At 43.1% G+C, this 11968-nt stretch overlaps 1 protein-coding gene across 1 annotated transcript; it reads left to right on the top strand.

Moving 5' to 3' along the window:
• The first annotated feature begins 319 nt into the window (after positions 1 to 319).
• On the top strand, positions 320 to 11597 carry ism2b (isthmin 2b). Its single transcript, XM_063901649.1, has 7 exons — positions 320 to 807; positions 896 to 1018; positions 5491 to 5742; positions 6681 to 7017; positions 8507 to 8644; positions 8748 to 8816; positions 9175 to 11597. The coding sequence occupies exons 2-7, from the start codon at positions 908 to 910 to the stop codon at positions 9690 to 9692; spliced, it is 1425 nt and encodes a 474-aa protein (XP_063757719.1). The 5' UTR covers positions 320 to 807; positions 896 to 907; the 3' UTR covers positions 9693 to 11597.
• Positions 11598 to 11968: the final 371 nt, after the last annotated feature.

The following is an 11968-nucleotide window of genomic DNA, read 5'->3' as shown; positions in this document are numbered from 1 at the left end:
GTACGGTGGGTTTTTTAAAAAAAAAGTCAAAACAAGCCTGGAGAGAATAGCATGGCATTAAGGTGATTATGGATTTAAGTAAATCATTCACCACGGTATGTTTCACTTTAAAACTCCCTATAGAAGTTTAAGTATTTGATTAAATGTACTTATTGTTCTACTGCATGTCCTGTAGCTCCATGTCCTGTAGCTGGAGGTTCAATGTAAACTAAACCTTGTACCTTATCAAGAACCTCAGTGGCCAGCGCTCCCCCCTCCACACAGCTGTGAGCAATAAGCCTCCCACCCCCATCTCCCTCAGCATCAACCTTCTGAATGCGTGCGTAAAAGGCAAGTTTACCGAAACCGGTTGGCTGGGCTGTGCGCACACAAACACACTCGAACCGGCGGATGAACTTCATCTGGATAATGGATTAACGCATCAGACAGATAGCAAAAAACAACGCACAGCAACTCCAGATGTCAATGTATCGGAAGAAAACACCCACCCACCCACGATGGAGTGACTCACAGTTTTAAGTAGTTGAATAAGCGAGCGCCGGTGCGGACGGGGAGATTCTGCGTGGGGTATTTAAAGTCTTTCTGGTACTTAAAGCTCGACCAACTGTGGGTTTTATGGGGAAGGGAAGCGTTGGGCTCGAGCCGCCATACGGACTGACAGTTGCTGCACGAGGCGCTGGTGCCAGATATGGATAGCGAGCGGGATACCTCCGGACGCTGGTGCGCATCTTCATAAAGTGCGACACTTCCACACTGACGAGGCCAAAAACTTCATTTGTCCCGAGTCAAAGTTGCTGACAAACGGAGGTTGAGCAAGAAGAACTCAATTTTTTTTCAAACAACACGCTTTTTAGGGAGAATAGTTGAAGATAAGTACTTTTGCAAATCTTCACAGGAAGCTTTGAAGATGCTTCAAGGGGTCGCCAGGAGATTTCACACGCTGCTCGTGATTTGGTCGATACTTCTCGTGAGTTTGGGGACCGGGTTTCCTACCAGACACAAGAATGTTGCCCACAAAGTGAGTTTCTTCACATATTCTTTACGTGTTGGCTTTTGTTATGTTTAGCAAGTTGCAGGAAAGTTTAAAAAAAAGAAGCTGCGAAGTCTTAAAATCACACCTGCTGCTAGCAAAACAATTTTGAAGTCTAATTAGCTGGCATGTGTATCTTTGCTAACTGTTTTAATGTATCCATACTCATACATTAGTCTGCATTATTGCTAAATGTAGTACCTTTATTAATGTCAACTTATAGTCTTACTTAATATTATCATTGACTGTATCATTTAAACATGACTAAACTAAAAGCGTGTAGCTTTTATAAGCAAATTGAATGAAAATGCACAAAATACACACACACATGAGGTCATTAGTAGCCTAACTGTTTGACACTAAAACCAGGTTCATTTTGGGCAATTTGAAACATGATATTAGCTAGTCATTTCTGTTATTTCTAGATTTAACTAGTAAAGGTAAAATGTCATAGGAAATATTGGAACAAATGGCTTGTAAGGTCGATTTACTATGCTGAAATGACATAATTTCCATTTCAGAATCTGTTTTGTTGCTCTTCTCTCTCCATGTATAGTAAGGTTTGCCATCACTGGGCATACACCCTGCTATAATAAATCCAAACTCTCTCTGCACACACACACACGCTGTGCAGTGTGTGGTGTGTCTCTGGGAATGTTTGTGTTACACACAGACATATTTGGATATCAAAGCCTGTTTGTGTGTGTTTGTGTCAGGGTTCAGTTTTTGCCTTTGAACTCTCCTTCTTGTGTGGCCTCCCATGGATGCCCTATTGGGACTCTCTCTCTCTCTCTCTCTCTCTCTCTCTCTCTCTCTCTCTCTCTCTCTCTCTCTCTCTCTCTCTCTCTCTCTCTCTCTCTCTCTCATCATCTGTCTGATTGATGTCAAAGCAAAAGGAGACAGAGAGGAAAAGAGGGAGGGAAGAAGAGAAGGGAACGATTAGTGAGGAGACTAAAAAAATCTCACTGCGGCTTGTGTGACGATTGTTCATTTCATCCACCAAAAAAAGGCTGCAGTTGGTGACTCTGAATTTCGCCTGTGAACTTATGGACACATAAGTGGTGGATGGAGAGGAGAGATTAGCAGAGGAAGGGAGGAAGGGAGGCTCAGTAAAGCGGGTGTCCAGTAACGAGATGCTTATGTAACCAGAATAAGGCGAGCCCTCGGCATCCCTAACACTGGAGCTCGGGTCAAGTGTCATCCATCTGATTGTTTACATTGGCCCTTTTTTGTGTTAATGTGGAATTTCCTGTTTTTGGTTTTACCCCCATCTTTCAGCGAAGAACAAGAGGAAAGTGGGGGTTTGTGTTGAGGTGGCCTCTTTGCTAAATATTGGGACCTGTTTCCCTTGTACTTCCACTTCCCATCTCCACCTCCGCAACCTCACCCTGACTCCACCAGGCATGCATTTGTTGTCCATTTGTGAAAGAGGGCGATCAAAGAGTGTCCATAGTTTATCGTTTTTGTGAAATGGTTTGGAAACACCGAAGTGCAGAGGCCTTTGATATCTGTGGGTGCATAAAACACGGCCTGCCTTTCCTAGCCCCTCCACCCCCCATCCCACCGGATCCTGTCCCTGCCCCTCGCCTCAGCCCCTGCTGCCCCCATGGGCGTCACTTTGTTTTGAAAAGTGGTGCGGACACTTTTTACAGATGAAAAAAGCACTAGTGCAGAGGGCGTGCAATATACCCAGGCTTTCTCTTTGTAAGCAACACCTTAGGACAACTCAAGACCTGGTTTCGCTCTGCAATATAACAAACCTGACTCAACAGACGGAGAATGGAAAACTTGGACAGGAAGTAACTGTGTCAAGAACTTGGTAACGTTACTAGTGCAGTGCCTGTGCGCTGCTGGGACAAGGTGGTAGCAATTTTTTCTATTTTTTGTTCAAAGTTTAGTCATTTTTAAATGTGTCACATGTCCAAATTGCCCCAATTGGGTCCCCAAAAAACAGCCACCCAGTGTGAACAGACAAACTGTTGTCTAGATTGTACATGCTCTCTTGTGCAAATAAACCTTTCTTAAAGTTGTGCATGCAACTTTTCAGAAAAATGTGTGTTTGGGACATGTCACCAAGTATAAATGACGACTATGGCGTCCCAAATCCAGTCTCGGACCACCTCTCCCCACCCTTAATATGTGTCACCATTAGCAGCATTATTTGACAGTTGCCTCAATATGCATCTTTTAAATCTAGTAAGAGGAGGACACAATGCTTTGCTTGATTTGAAGTTCCTATGAGAAGTGGTCTCCAGATCAGGTCGAAGTCCCCCACTGCCTGTTAAACACACTGCATGCCATCAGCCATGGGCCCTTTGATCAGAAGCACCCTGCTATAGAGAGGAGAGCAGGATCAGAGAGAACGTGGGGGAGGTAGAGAGGAGGAGGAGAGTGATATACAGGGCGAAAGAATACAGGATCCAGATGTGTAACAGGACGAGATGAGGAGGGTGTGAAAGTATTTGGCCTGTCTCGTGACTCTGGACCCTCTGTGTCTGTCTGCACGTGTGTGTGTGGAGGTGTTTGAGCATGTGTGTGATTTTGAAATATTTTCACTGTGGGTCATACTGTATTTGACAGTTATGTACCAATGCACTAACACTATTAAAAGGCCAGAAAATAGGTAAAATGGACATAGTATCTGAGGATTTCCACATAAAATATTATACCAGACACCAGGCAAGGTGTTTTGTAAGAGAAGCAGACGCATGGGGCCTTTATTGTTTGCTATGCTATGATAGAGAAAATTGCAGCTCTTTCATAACTAAAATTTGTATTTCCTTCCATACATTGAACATTACACATTAGCTTGGAGGCAGTGAAATACAAAAAATACATTTGTAAAAACATAAACAATGCACAAAGAGTTGACTTTTTAAATTAGCCCATTATTAGGAGAAATACATATTTTGTTAGTTAATTGAGTTCTTGTTTCATGAATGAATGAAAATGTGCTCCTGAAAATGTAAAATCTATTAAATGTATCTGATATTGTCCCACAACGTGTTCAAACCTGCATAAAGTATTCTATTAAATTGTATTGCTACTCACATCCTTTAAGGGTTTGACATTGCTTTAGAAAGCTAGAGCTAATTTGTTTTCAGCATTGCTCTTTTATTATTCTTTTGAGTTTTCTTGGCAATCACATTTGGTAAATTGTGAATTTACAGCATTTTTATTGGATACAATTACACATAAAAAAGCTTGATAAGCCAAAAAGGTTATCTTCTTTTCACCACCAGTTTACAGATATCTGGGGAGGGGGCCAACTTCTCTTCATTCATCATTTATCATGCGTGACGGGCTTTTCCTCTAAACAGGCTCTATGTGTTCACATGCTTCAATTTGACCGACCACATAACTTCTTTATGGGACAATCAGAGGCAGCCAGTGAAAAGTACGCCCTGTTCCAGAGGCCAGAAGTATAAATCATCAACCATTTGGTCATTAATTTGACATTTCTTCTCCTTTTTAGCCCTCCAACGGCAACTGGTTTGTTCTGAGCAGACCGCAAAATGGCTCAGGTTAAATCTCAAGGTCCGGTTCAACCATTTGTTTGAGCCAATTTAGCATATTCAGGATGATATAGACGTGAGTGAATGGCAGACAAGGGTTCATTAGAGGGGTTTGAATTTTGGTTTTGACCAGGCATGAAATAGATATGTGTTCTATTAGACATGAAACAGATACATGCCAACTGGAGACCAACCAAAAATTCTATTTTGAGTGACCATATTATATACCAGATACAGTACACATATCTCCAATTTCCCACCATCATAATGTCACCAGTAATCTCAATCCATCTCAGGAGATCGACATTTCCTCCCGCTGGGCTCACTAACTGTAAAACCTGAAAGGTCATATAAAGTGGCGTCCGTAGTGGCGGCAGCGCAGCAGGTTCAGACACGCTCGCACCAACCCAGGGGTCCCACGCCTCCCAGGCCCTCTCATTAAAGCTAAAAGAGGATCTCTCTGGCACAGGCCCCTCTTTGTCCACAGCCCGGATGCCATGACTGTTGTGGGAAAAAAAAGAAATGAATGAAATGAACGAAAGCCGGTTGGTTGGTCACTTGGCTGATTAGTCGGATGCCTCGGGGGCTTTTTTGGAATTGCTGACCAAGCTACAAAGTGGTAGATGGTTTCAAGGTTTCCTATTGGAACAGGGCACTAATTGTTTTTATATTCATCAGTGAGTCGCTATAAATGATGGATCCTTTTTGGTCAGTAGCCCCGAAATAGCTACTGGCTTTTGAATGTGTTACAGTTGTCTCCGTTTCCCTTTTTTTCTATGTTTCGGGTTGTTTACTTAAGTCAAATTAGTAAAAGTATAAATATATTCAGAAAAGTAAACATATTATTAAAAAATCTAGAGTAATGTCATGTCATGTCTTGAATCATTTAACTATTTTGTTCTGTTCCACTAAACATCTTTATCTTTCATTTCCTTGTATTTTCAGGCTCATGGCCACCTGATTCCCGGTGCTGGGGTCCAATATGTCCCTGAGATTTTGGAGCAGCACAACCAGGTCCAGAGTCTCCTGCCTGAGCCCCACGGCCCCCAGAGGAGGTGGACCCACCCCCAGCACCGCTCTGTTGGTGTTCTCCCACAGCCGGAGCCTGAGGAAGAGACCAAACCCTTCATCCTGGATCTCAAGAACTTCCCAGACCTGGCAAATGCTGACATCAGCTCGCAGAACCCAAACATACAGGTGATTCCGCAGGGGGGGGTCACACTAAATTGGAGATATGCAGTCTTTGAGTTCTTTAGATTGCCTTCATTATTAAATGTAGGACTACATTTGAACTTTTATTGTGTGACACTTTTTATTTCCTTAATGCTCAACAAAATCAACAAAGTAACCTTTAATACAAAACAGGCTCAGTGATCATAAGTGTGAGCCATTAAGTCCTCATCATCTCGTTCTAAATTGACCCAAAAAGTCGTTCTGTTTAACTTCCATCTCGGGGCAGTTATTCCCTCCGACTCTGGTCAGTGTAATCAGGATGTGGTTAGAGGGACATAATGATGCTGGCCTTATGTCTACATCAAGTTCAGAGACCAATGAAATGTCTGATGAGTTTTCATGTAGCCTATAGACCAGATGTACCATATTCTGACGGGAAGATATATTCAACAAAGCATTTCCAATTCTTTCCTAATTGTGAAAGGAATGTCACAAACGTTACAGAAGGATTTCCCCCTGTAGTCTCTGCATTGCCTGGTCTTCACATCAGCTCAAGTGGGCCCTTGGAAGTACTGTAGCATCTAGGATGAGTCATATTGAGGTAATGAGAGGTAGTTATCCAGAAGAAATGCTCACATTCTCTCCCTGAGAGGATGGTTTTGATGGCTGAATGCTCGTGCTCAAGTCTCGCTGACTGATTTGGATCCGGGAAGCGAGTTCACTTTCACTTGATTTCGTAAGAAGAGCTTGTAACTGAAGCGGAATAGCAGAGTCGATAGAACAATACTGGATCGTTCAATCACTTGTATGTCATTGTCAATTTTGTTTTCCCAATCACGCTACAATTTGTTGTCTTGGTTTGATAGTTTTAGAGAAAGTTGTTCACAAACAGTGCTTAAAATCAGTGACGCAGATTAATGGGTGGCTTTAGATTAACAGAGGGCCTCTGTTTCCCAATAAAGGTAACCATTGAGGTGGTGGACGACCCCCAGATGGAGGTAGAGATGGATCTGGCAAAGGAGAAAGAATGGCTACCCTCCTCTTCCTCCTCACCATCTTCCACCGTGGATTGGCTAGGAGGCAAGAAGCTTTTCTGGCCCCTTTTCTGGAGTTACACCGACGCCGACTCCGGCGAGGAAAGCAACAGCCGCTCAGGGGCAGACGAAAATGGTGAGGAAGAGGAGGAGGAGGAGGATTACTCTCTTGATTACGGCAGCGAGGAGCCCTTACCAAGCGGAGTGGGCGAAGACTGGGATACGCGTTGGAACGAAGGCTGGGATCCAATACAGAGCTACTACGGTAAGGTTTGCCAAGTGGTACTCACTGGCTGCTAGAATCAGCAGATGTGACTTACTCTGTTTTTTTAGTATAGGCAAAAAAGGGAAAAGTGTGCAAATACAATTAGTGATTTTCTCATATCAGAAGCGAGACAGATAAAGGGAATGTCTGAAACAAGAGACAGAGAGAACAACAGTGGTTAAGGAGGCTGCTGGATAACTATCCTCACAGTCAGAGCACCAAAGGATGCCAGCATGCGAGGCAGCATGAGCACTCGACCATCAGGATATTGCGGGTTCTGGGCACTTTGAAGTCGACACTGGTCGTGCCGGTCGCAGAGGCCCGCCTTTTGAAGATGGGTCCGATGCGCTCGCTAATGGCAGCGTGAGGCCGGCACTGTTCCCTGGGACAAAACAGTCCTCTGCTTGTGGACAATTAGAGGGCAGATTTGGAACACAGAATGACAGGGGCCATTCGGCTGGCCCCTTTCATCTTTCCCCGGGACCCCATGGGCCCCCCCCCCCCCGACCCTGGCAGCACTCACGGCCCTCTGCGGCTCGGCCTTTTGAGCCAGTTCAAGAATTTCGGGGGGCTCGCAGGGCTGTGCATAACTTTGACAGCTATTTTTCCCCTCTTAATTCTGCCATTCTCTGGTGGGAAAACATGTTGTGTCTCATTGTGCAGAGACAATTTGTGGTTTATAAAGACAATAATAAGAGGGAAGAGAAGGGTATACAGAGTGATGGAATGGGAAAGGTAAAGGAATATATATGGAAAAAAGGAATGAAATAAAGATCTGATTATCTGATCTGAGGCTTACTAGAAGATCAGAACCCAGTCATGGGCTTACCACAGCCACATCTTTCATTCTTCAGAGATATTTTCCCGAAAATACAAATCTGTGCAACTTTTACCCCATCCCATGTATGCCAATATAGATTTGATCCGTTTAAGTGTTGTGCATGTAGTGGAGCAAGCAAAGGGAACAATGCCTATAAAGTGGTCACATCTAAAGACTGAGGGAGCATAAATCAAGGATGTCTGCCTTAGCTTCTTCTGTAATTAAGACTCTCCTGAGACCTCATTCCCGTATGGCCACATGGCGAGTTGGCAGCGCCCACAAAGTAAAATTGGGTGCTCGCTACACCCAAGCTGGTATTTCTGCACCCACCTCGCCTTTAATCAAGAATGACTTGTTTTCAGTGTTATTAACACCACAAGGAAACATGGTGCGGAGGCGGACAGCCACAGCACAGCTTCTTTCTCTCTAATTTGACTGAGGCCTTCTTAAAATGAGGCCTTCTTAAAAAGAATATGGGTTTGCATGGGAAAGGTTAGACCGGGAGAAAAAATCATTTATATGCACTGAGACTTTGAAAGCCTATTCTGAATTTGAAAGAAAAAAAACATTTTCAGTTCAGTTTAACTTTTTCAGATTTGTAGTTTTGTTTCTCGAGGTCATAGTACTGCAAAGACAGTTTGTGACCGTGTTTGAATTTTGTTTTCACAGAGAAGGAAACAGATGAGTGGACTCCCTGGTCTCCCTGTTCAGTGACATGTGGCAACGGGGAGAGGAAAAGGACCAAGTCCTGTGGCTATTCCTGCACTCTGACGGAAGCTTCCAAGTGTGACCTTGAGCCTTGTCCTGGTGAGATTATATTTCCCTTTTAAGATAAAAACACTACAAAGACAGGCCGGAATATTTAGATTTTGATTCTGCTGTTTCTAATTTACACTCTCCGCTTTTTTAGGTGATGTCAACACTGTAGTCGAGCCATTCCCTTTCGCGATGGAGAATGGAACAGAGCCATTTGGAACAGGTATGGTTTTTGTAATGGACAGATTTCATTGGTCAAAAGGACGATTACACATTTAAACCCATTAACTGCAAGCTGATTTTACTGTACACCATTTTACAAAGCATGCTGGGTCAGATAAATACTGTAGTGGGGTAGATTTGTGAGGGTACACCCTTAGCTAATGAATTAAAGTGACATGCCATTTTATAAAAGGGATGTTAGAACTGGATTTCTCCATTCTGTAACATAGATTATTATGGATGCCAGAATTTAATTTGAAATTGACTACAAAGTGACCGATGTTCATGTGACTAGTAGTGCTCTCTTGAAGATCTGCAATGCTCAATTTCACCAAGTGCTGCTGTCCTCTTTCTAACAGATGTGGACAGCTGTGAGAAGTGGCTCAACTGTAAGAGTGACTTCCTCCAGAGGTACCTCCACCAGGTGATGTCTGAGCTGCCCAGCTGCCCCTGCGCTTACCCTTCTGAAGTGGCGTACACCGTGGTTAGCGTCTACGACGAAAATCATGGCCGGCCATTCCGGTGGCGCGACGCCAGTGGCCCCAAGGAGCGCATGGACATCTACAAGCCGTCAGCGCGCAGCTGCATCCGCTCAGCACTTTCCAGCGATTCGTCCACTCTTGCAGCGCAGCACTGTTGCTACGGTGATCGTGGACGGCTGATCACACGGGGGAAAGGCGCAGGCACGCCTAACCTGATCAGCACTGAGTTCTCTCCCGAGCTGCACTTCAAGGTGGACGTGCTGCCGTGGATCCTGTGCAAGGGAGACTGGAGTCGCTTCCACGCGGTGCGGCCACCTAACAATGGGTTGAGCTGCCCAGAAAACCCCCATGAAGACGTGTTCATGAATGAACTGGAGGAAGCCAGGGAGTACTGAGGGACCACAGCCAAAATTACCACTTCACACAGTCAGAGGGCCCAATCCTAATTTGAGAGGAGACAGCCTTTTAAAACATACGAAGATTACACCTAAATCATGCGTTGACTCAGAGGAAATGCACAATTGTGATTGGGAGGTGTGTGGGTGAAGTGTGGTTGTCTCAAGTTAGGATTTGGCACAGTTTCCTGATATCAGGCTCAATGGAACTAAATCACAAGAATGAAAAAAAAAAAAGCAGTGTTCTCCCATTGCTTGCCAACCTGTTCCACATCTGGGATACCATCCAGCTCTCTCTCTATATTCACTCTCCTGGGTGCGTGTAAGCATGATGTCTACCTACTGGCTTTGTTTGATAGTGTCCCGGAGCGCTTGTGATTGACAATAAGCAACATGTGATAAACATCCTGATCATGCTTCTTGTAAGTCTTATGTTAGGGAAATGTATGAATGTGGGTTGGTTATATTGATGAAACAAACACATGCATGAGAAGAGTCCAACAGAATATGAATATCCCGACTATGCTGCTACAATATATAATCCATCAGGTTTTCACAAAGGTGTTAAGGGGAACAAGACGACAGGACATCAATAAACCCAAGAAGACTCATAGTAATAGACATTACAGACCATTTTTGGGACACTAAATTATGTGAATATTTGATCTCCAGAGTTTCGTCACACAGGTTGATTTCAAGCGTTTTCTCACATTTTCACAGCCGGGAAGATAATATGATCTGGGTGCCAAAGAGTTAAACAATCAGACTGTTGGTGCCTGCGTAAATCCAGCCTCCTAAGTCTCTACGGTGCAAATGTAGGAAGAAATTAAGTTCTACAGTGATGATGCTCTTAGACCTCTACAATGTTCTCAGGGGGACTCACTAACCACGATTAACACATCTGTTCATTTACCTCGACAGCAGAGCACTATTGAAACTACTACAAAGTGTATTGGGGTAAACATAAGTCGAAAGGTAACAGATTTCCTATTCCAGAATGTAATTGATTGGCAGATAATGCTTTTTCTTCGGTTTCAAAAAGCAGTAAGGAACCTTCTAACTGAAAAAGCTGTTCAAGCATTATGTGTGATAGAAGGATGTCATTGCTGCTTAAGCTGTGGGCTTAGGGTCTTTGGGTTTATGTACAGAACTTGAATGGATAGAAAGGACATTCCTACACACTTTTAAGTAAATACCCCATAAGATATAGTGCAAAGAATTGATTATGGAAACAGTGTTAGCATTGTCGCTATAATAAAACTCAGCACCTTGCTCAAAACCTTCGTAGTAATATATACTATACATAGAAATACCTTCGTATGCCAGGAATCGCCTATTCTATCCAGTCTCATTCTAGGGATGTTCACTCCAAACCTTTTTTCAGGAATTCTGCTTCAAGATGTGATATGCAAACACGCATTTACATTTTGAAATCACCAATTTTAAAGGAAGGCACTTTATTTAAAGTATATATAAATATATACAAAAGATATATCAAAATGTACTCTTGTTTGCCATTTGTTGATGATAGTGTTATTGTGAAGGAAAACTCGCCAGAAATGCTGCATTGTTCTTTGAAAGTGCATATCAAGTGTTCTGTTGAGGAAAGCATGATCTTTTCTTGTGATTTCTGAATCTAGTATTACATATATGGTGTTGTACAGTATTTATTTGTCTGTTCTCTCTTTTTTTAAGTTTGCTGAAGCTTTTGAAATGTCTCTTTACTCAACATGGTGCACTAATCTGACTGAGAAAGGAAGGCACCCATTGTCAAAAGGGAAACCCACTTGCCTCATATCACTTCATACAGCAACATCAAGTGTTTCATTCGACTTTGTGCTGCAGTGCTATGAATATGTCGTTGCAATTATGCTGAAGAAATATATAAAGACCTTGCATTCATCATCTGACTTTCTGATGTGTCGTTTCTTTTTCCACACTTACTGTGTAGCTGAGCCAAGCATAGCATACTACTCTCAAGCAAAATTCCTAAAAACTCAACTGAGTACTTGTACTCTTTATTTACTGACATACCATCATTTCCTGTAACTTTCCTCTCCAACAAAACAGGTACAGTGCAGCAAGCATTCCTTCAGAGTGCAAACATGTCACTGCCCTATTTTAGCAACAGGCTGAATATTAAGGACTGCCAATGGGGAATACTGTACCAAAACCACCAGGGGTGCTTTCAACTTCTGTTAAGGGTATAAGTAAATATTGTTTTATTTAAAAATAACATATTTTTGGGCTAGATGCTTCTCTTGCCAAAAGTTATG

The sequence above is a fragment of the Eleginops maclovinus genome, chromosome 15 (assembly GCF_036324505.1).
Source record: "Eleginops maclovinus isolate JMC-PN-2008 ecotype Puerto Natales chromosome 15, JC_Emac_rtc_rv5, whole genome shotgun sequence".
Taxonomy (NCBI): Eukaryota; Metazoa; Chordata; class Actinopteri; order Perciformes; family Eleginopidae; genus Eleginops; species Eleginops maclovinus.
Note: the sequence above shows the minus strand (reverse complement) of the source record. Positions and strands in the feature narration are given on the sequence as shown.

Bases quoted from the DNA above. Each gene is read 5' to 3' on its own strand.
- ism2b (XM_063901649.1), top strand. From the start codon at position 908: ATGCTTCAAGGGGTCGCCAGGAGATTTCACACGCTGCTCGTGATTTGG. The intron at 1,019-5,490 runs GTGAGTTTCTTC...TTGTATTTTCAG, and splicing joins ACAAGAATGTTGCCCACAAA to GCTCATGGCCACCTGATTCC. The intron at 7,018-8,506 runs GTAAGGTTTGCC...TTGTTTTCACAG, and splicing joins TCCAATACAGAGCTACTACG to AGAAGGAAACAGATGAGTGG.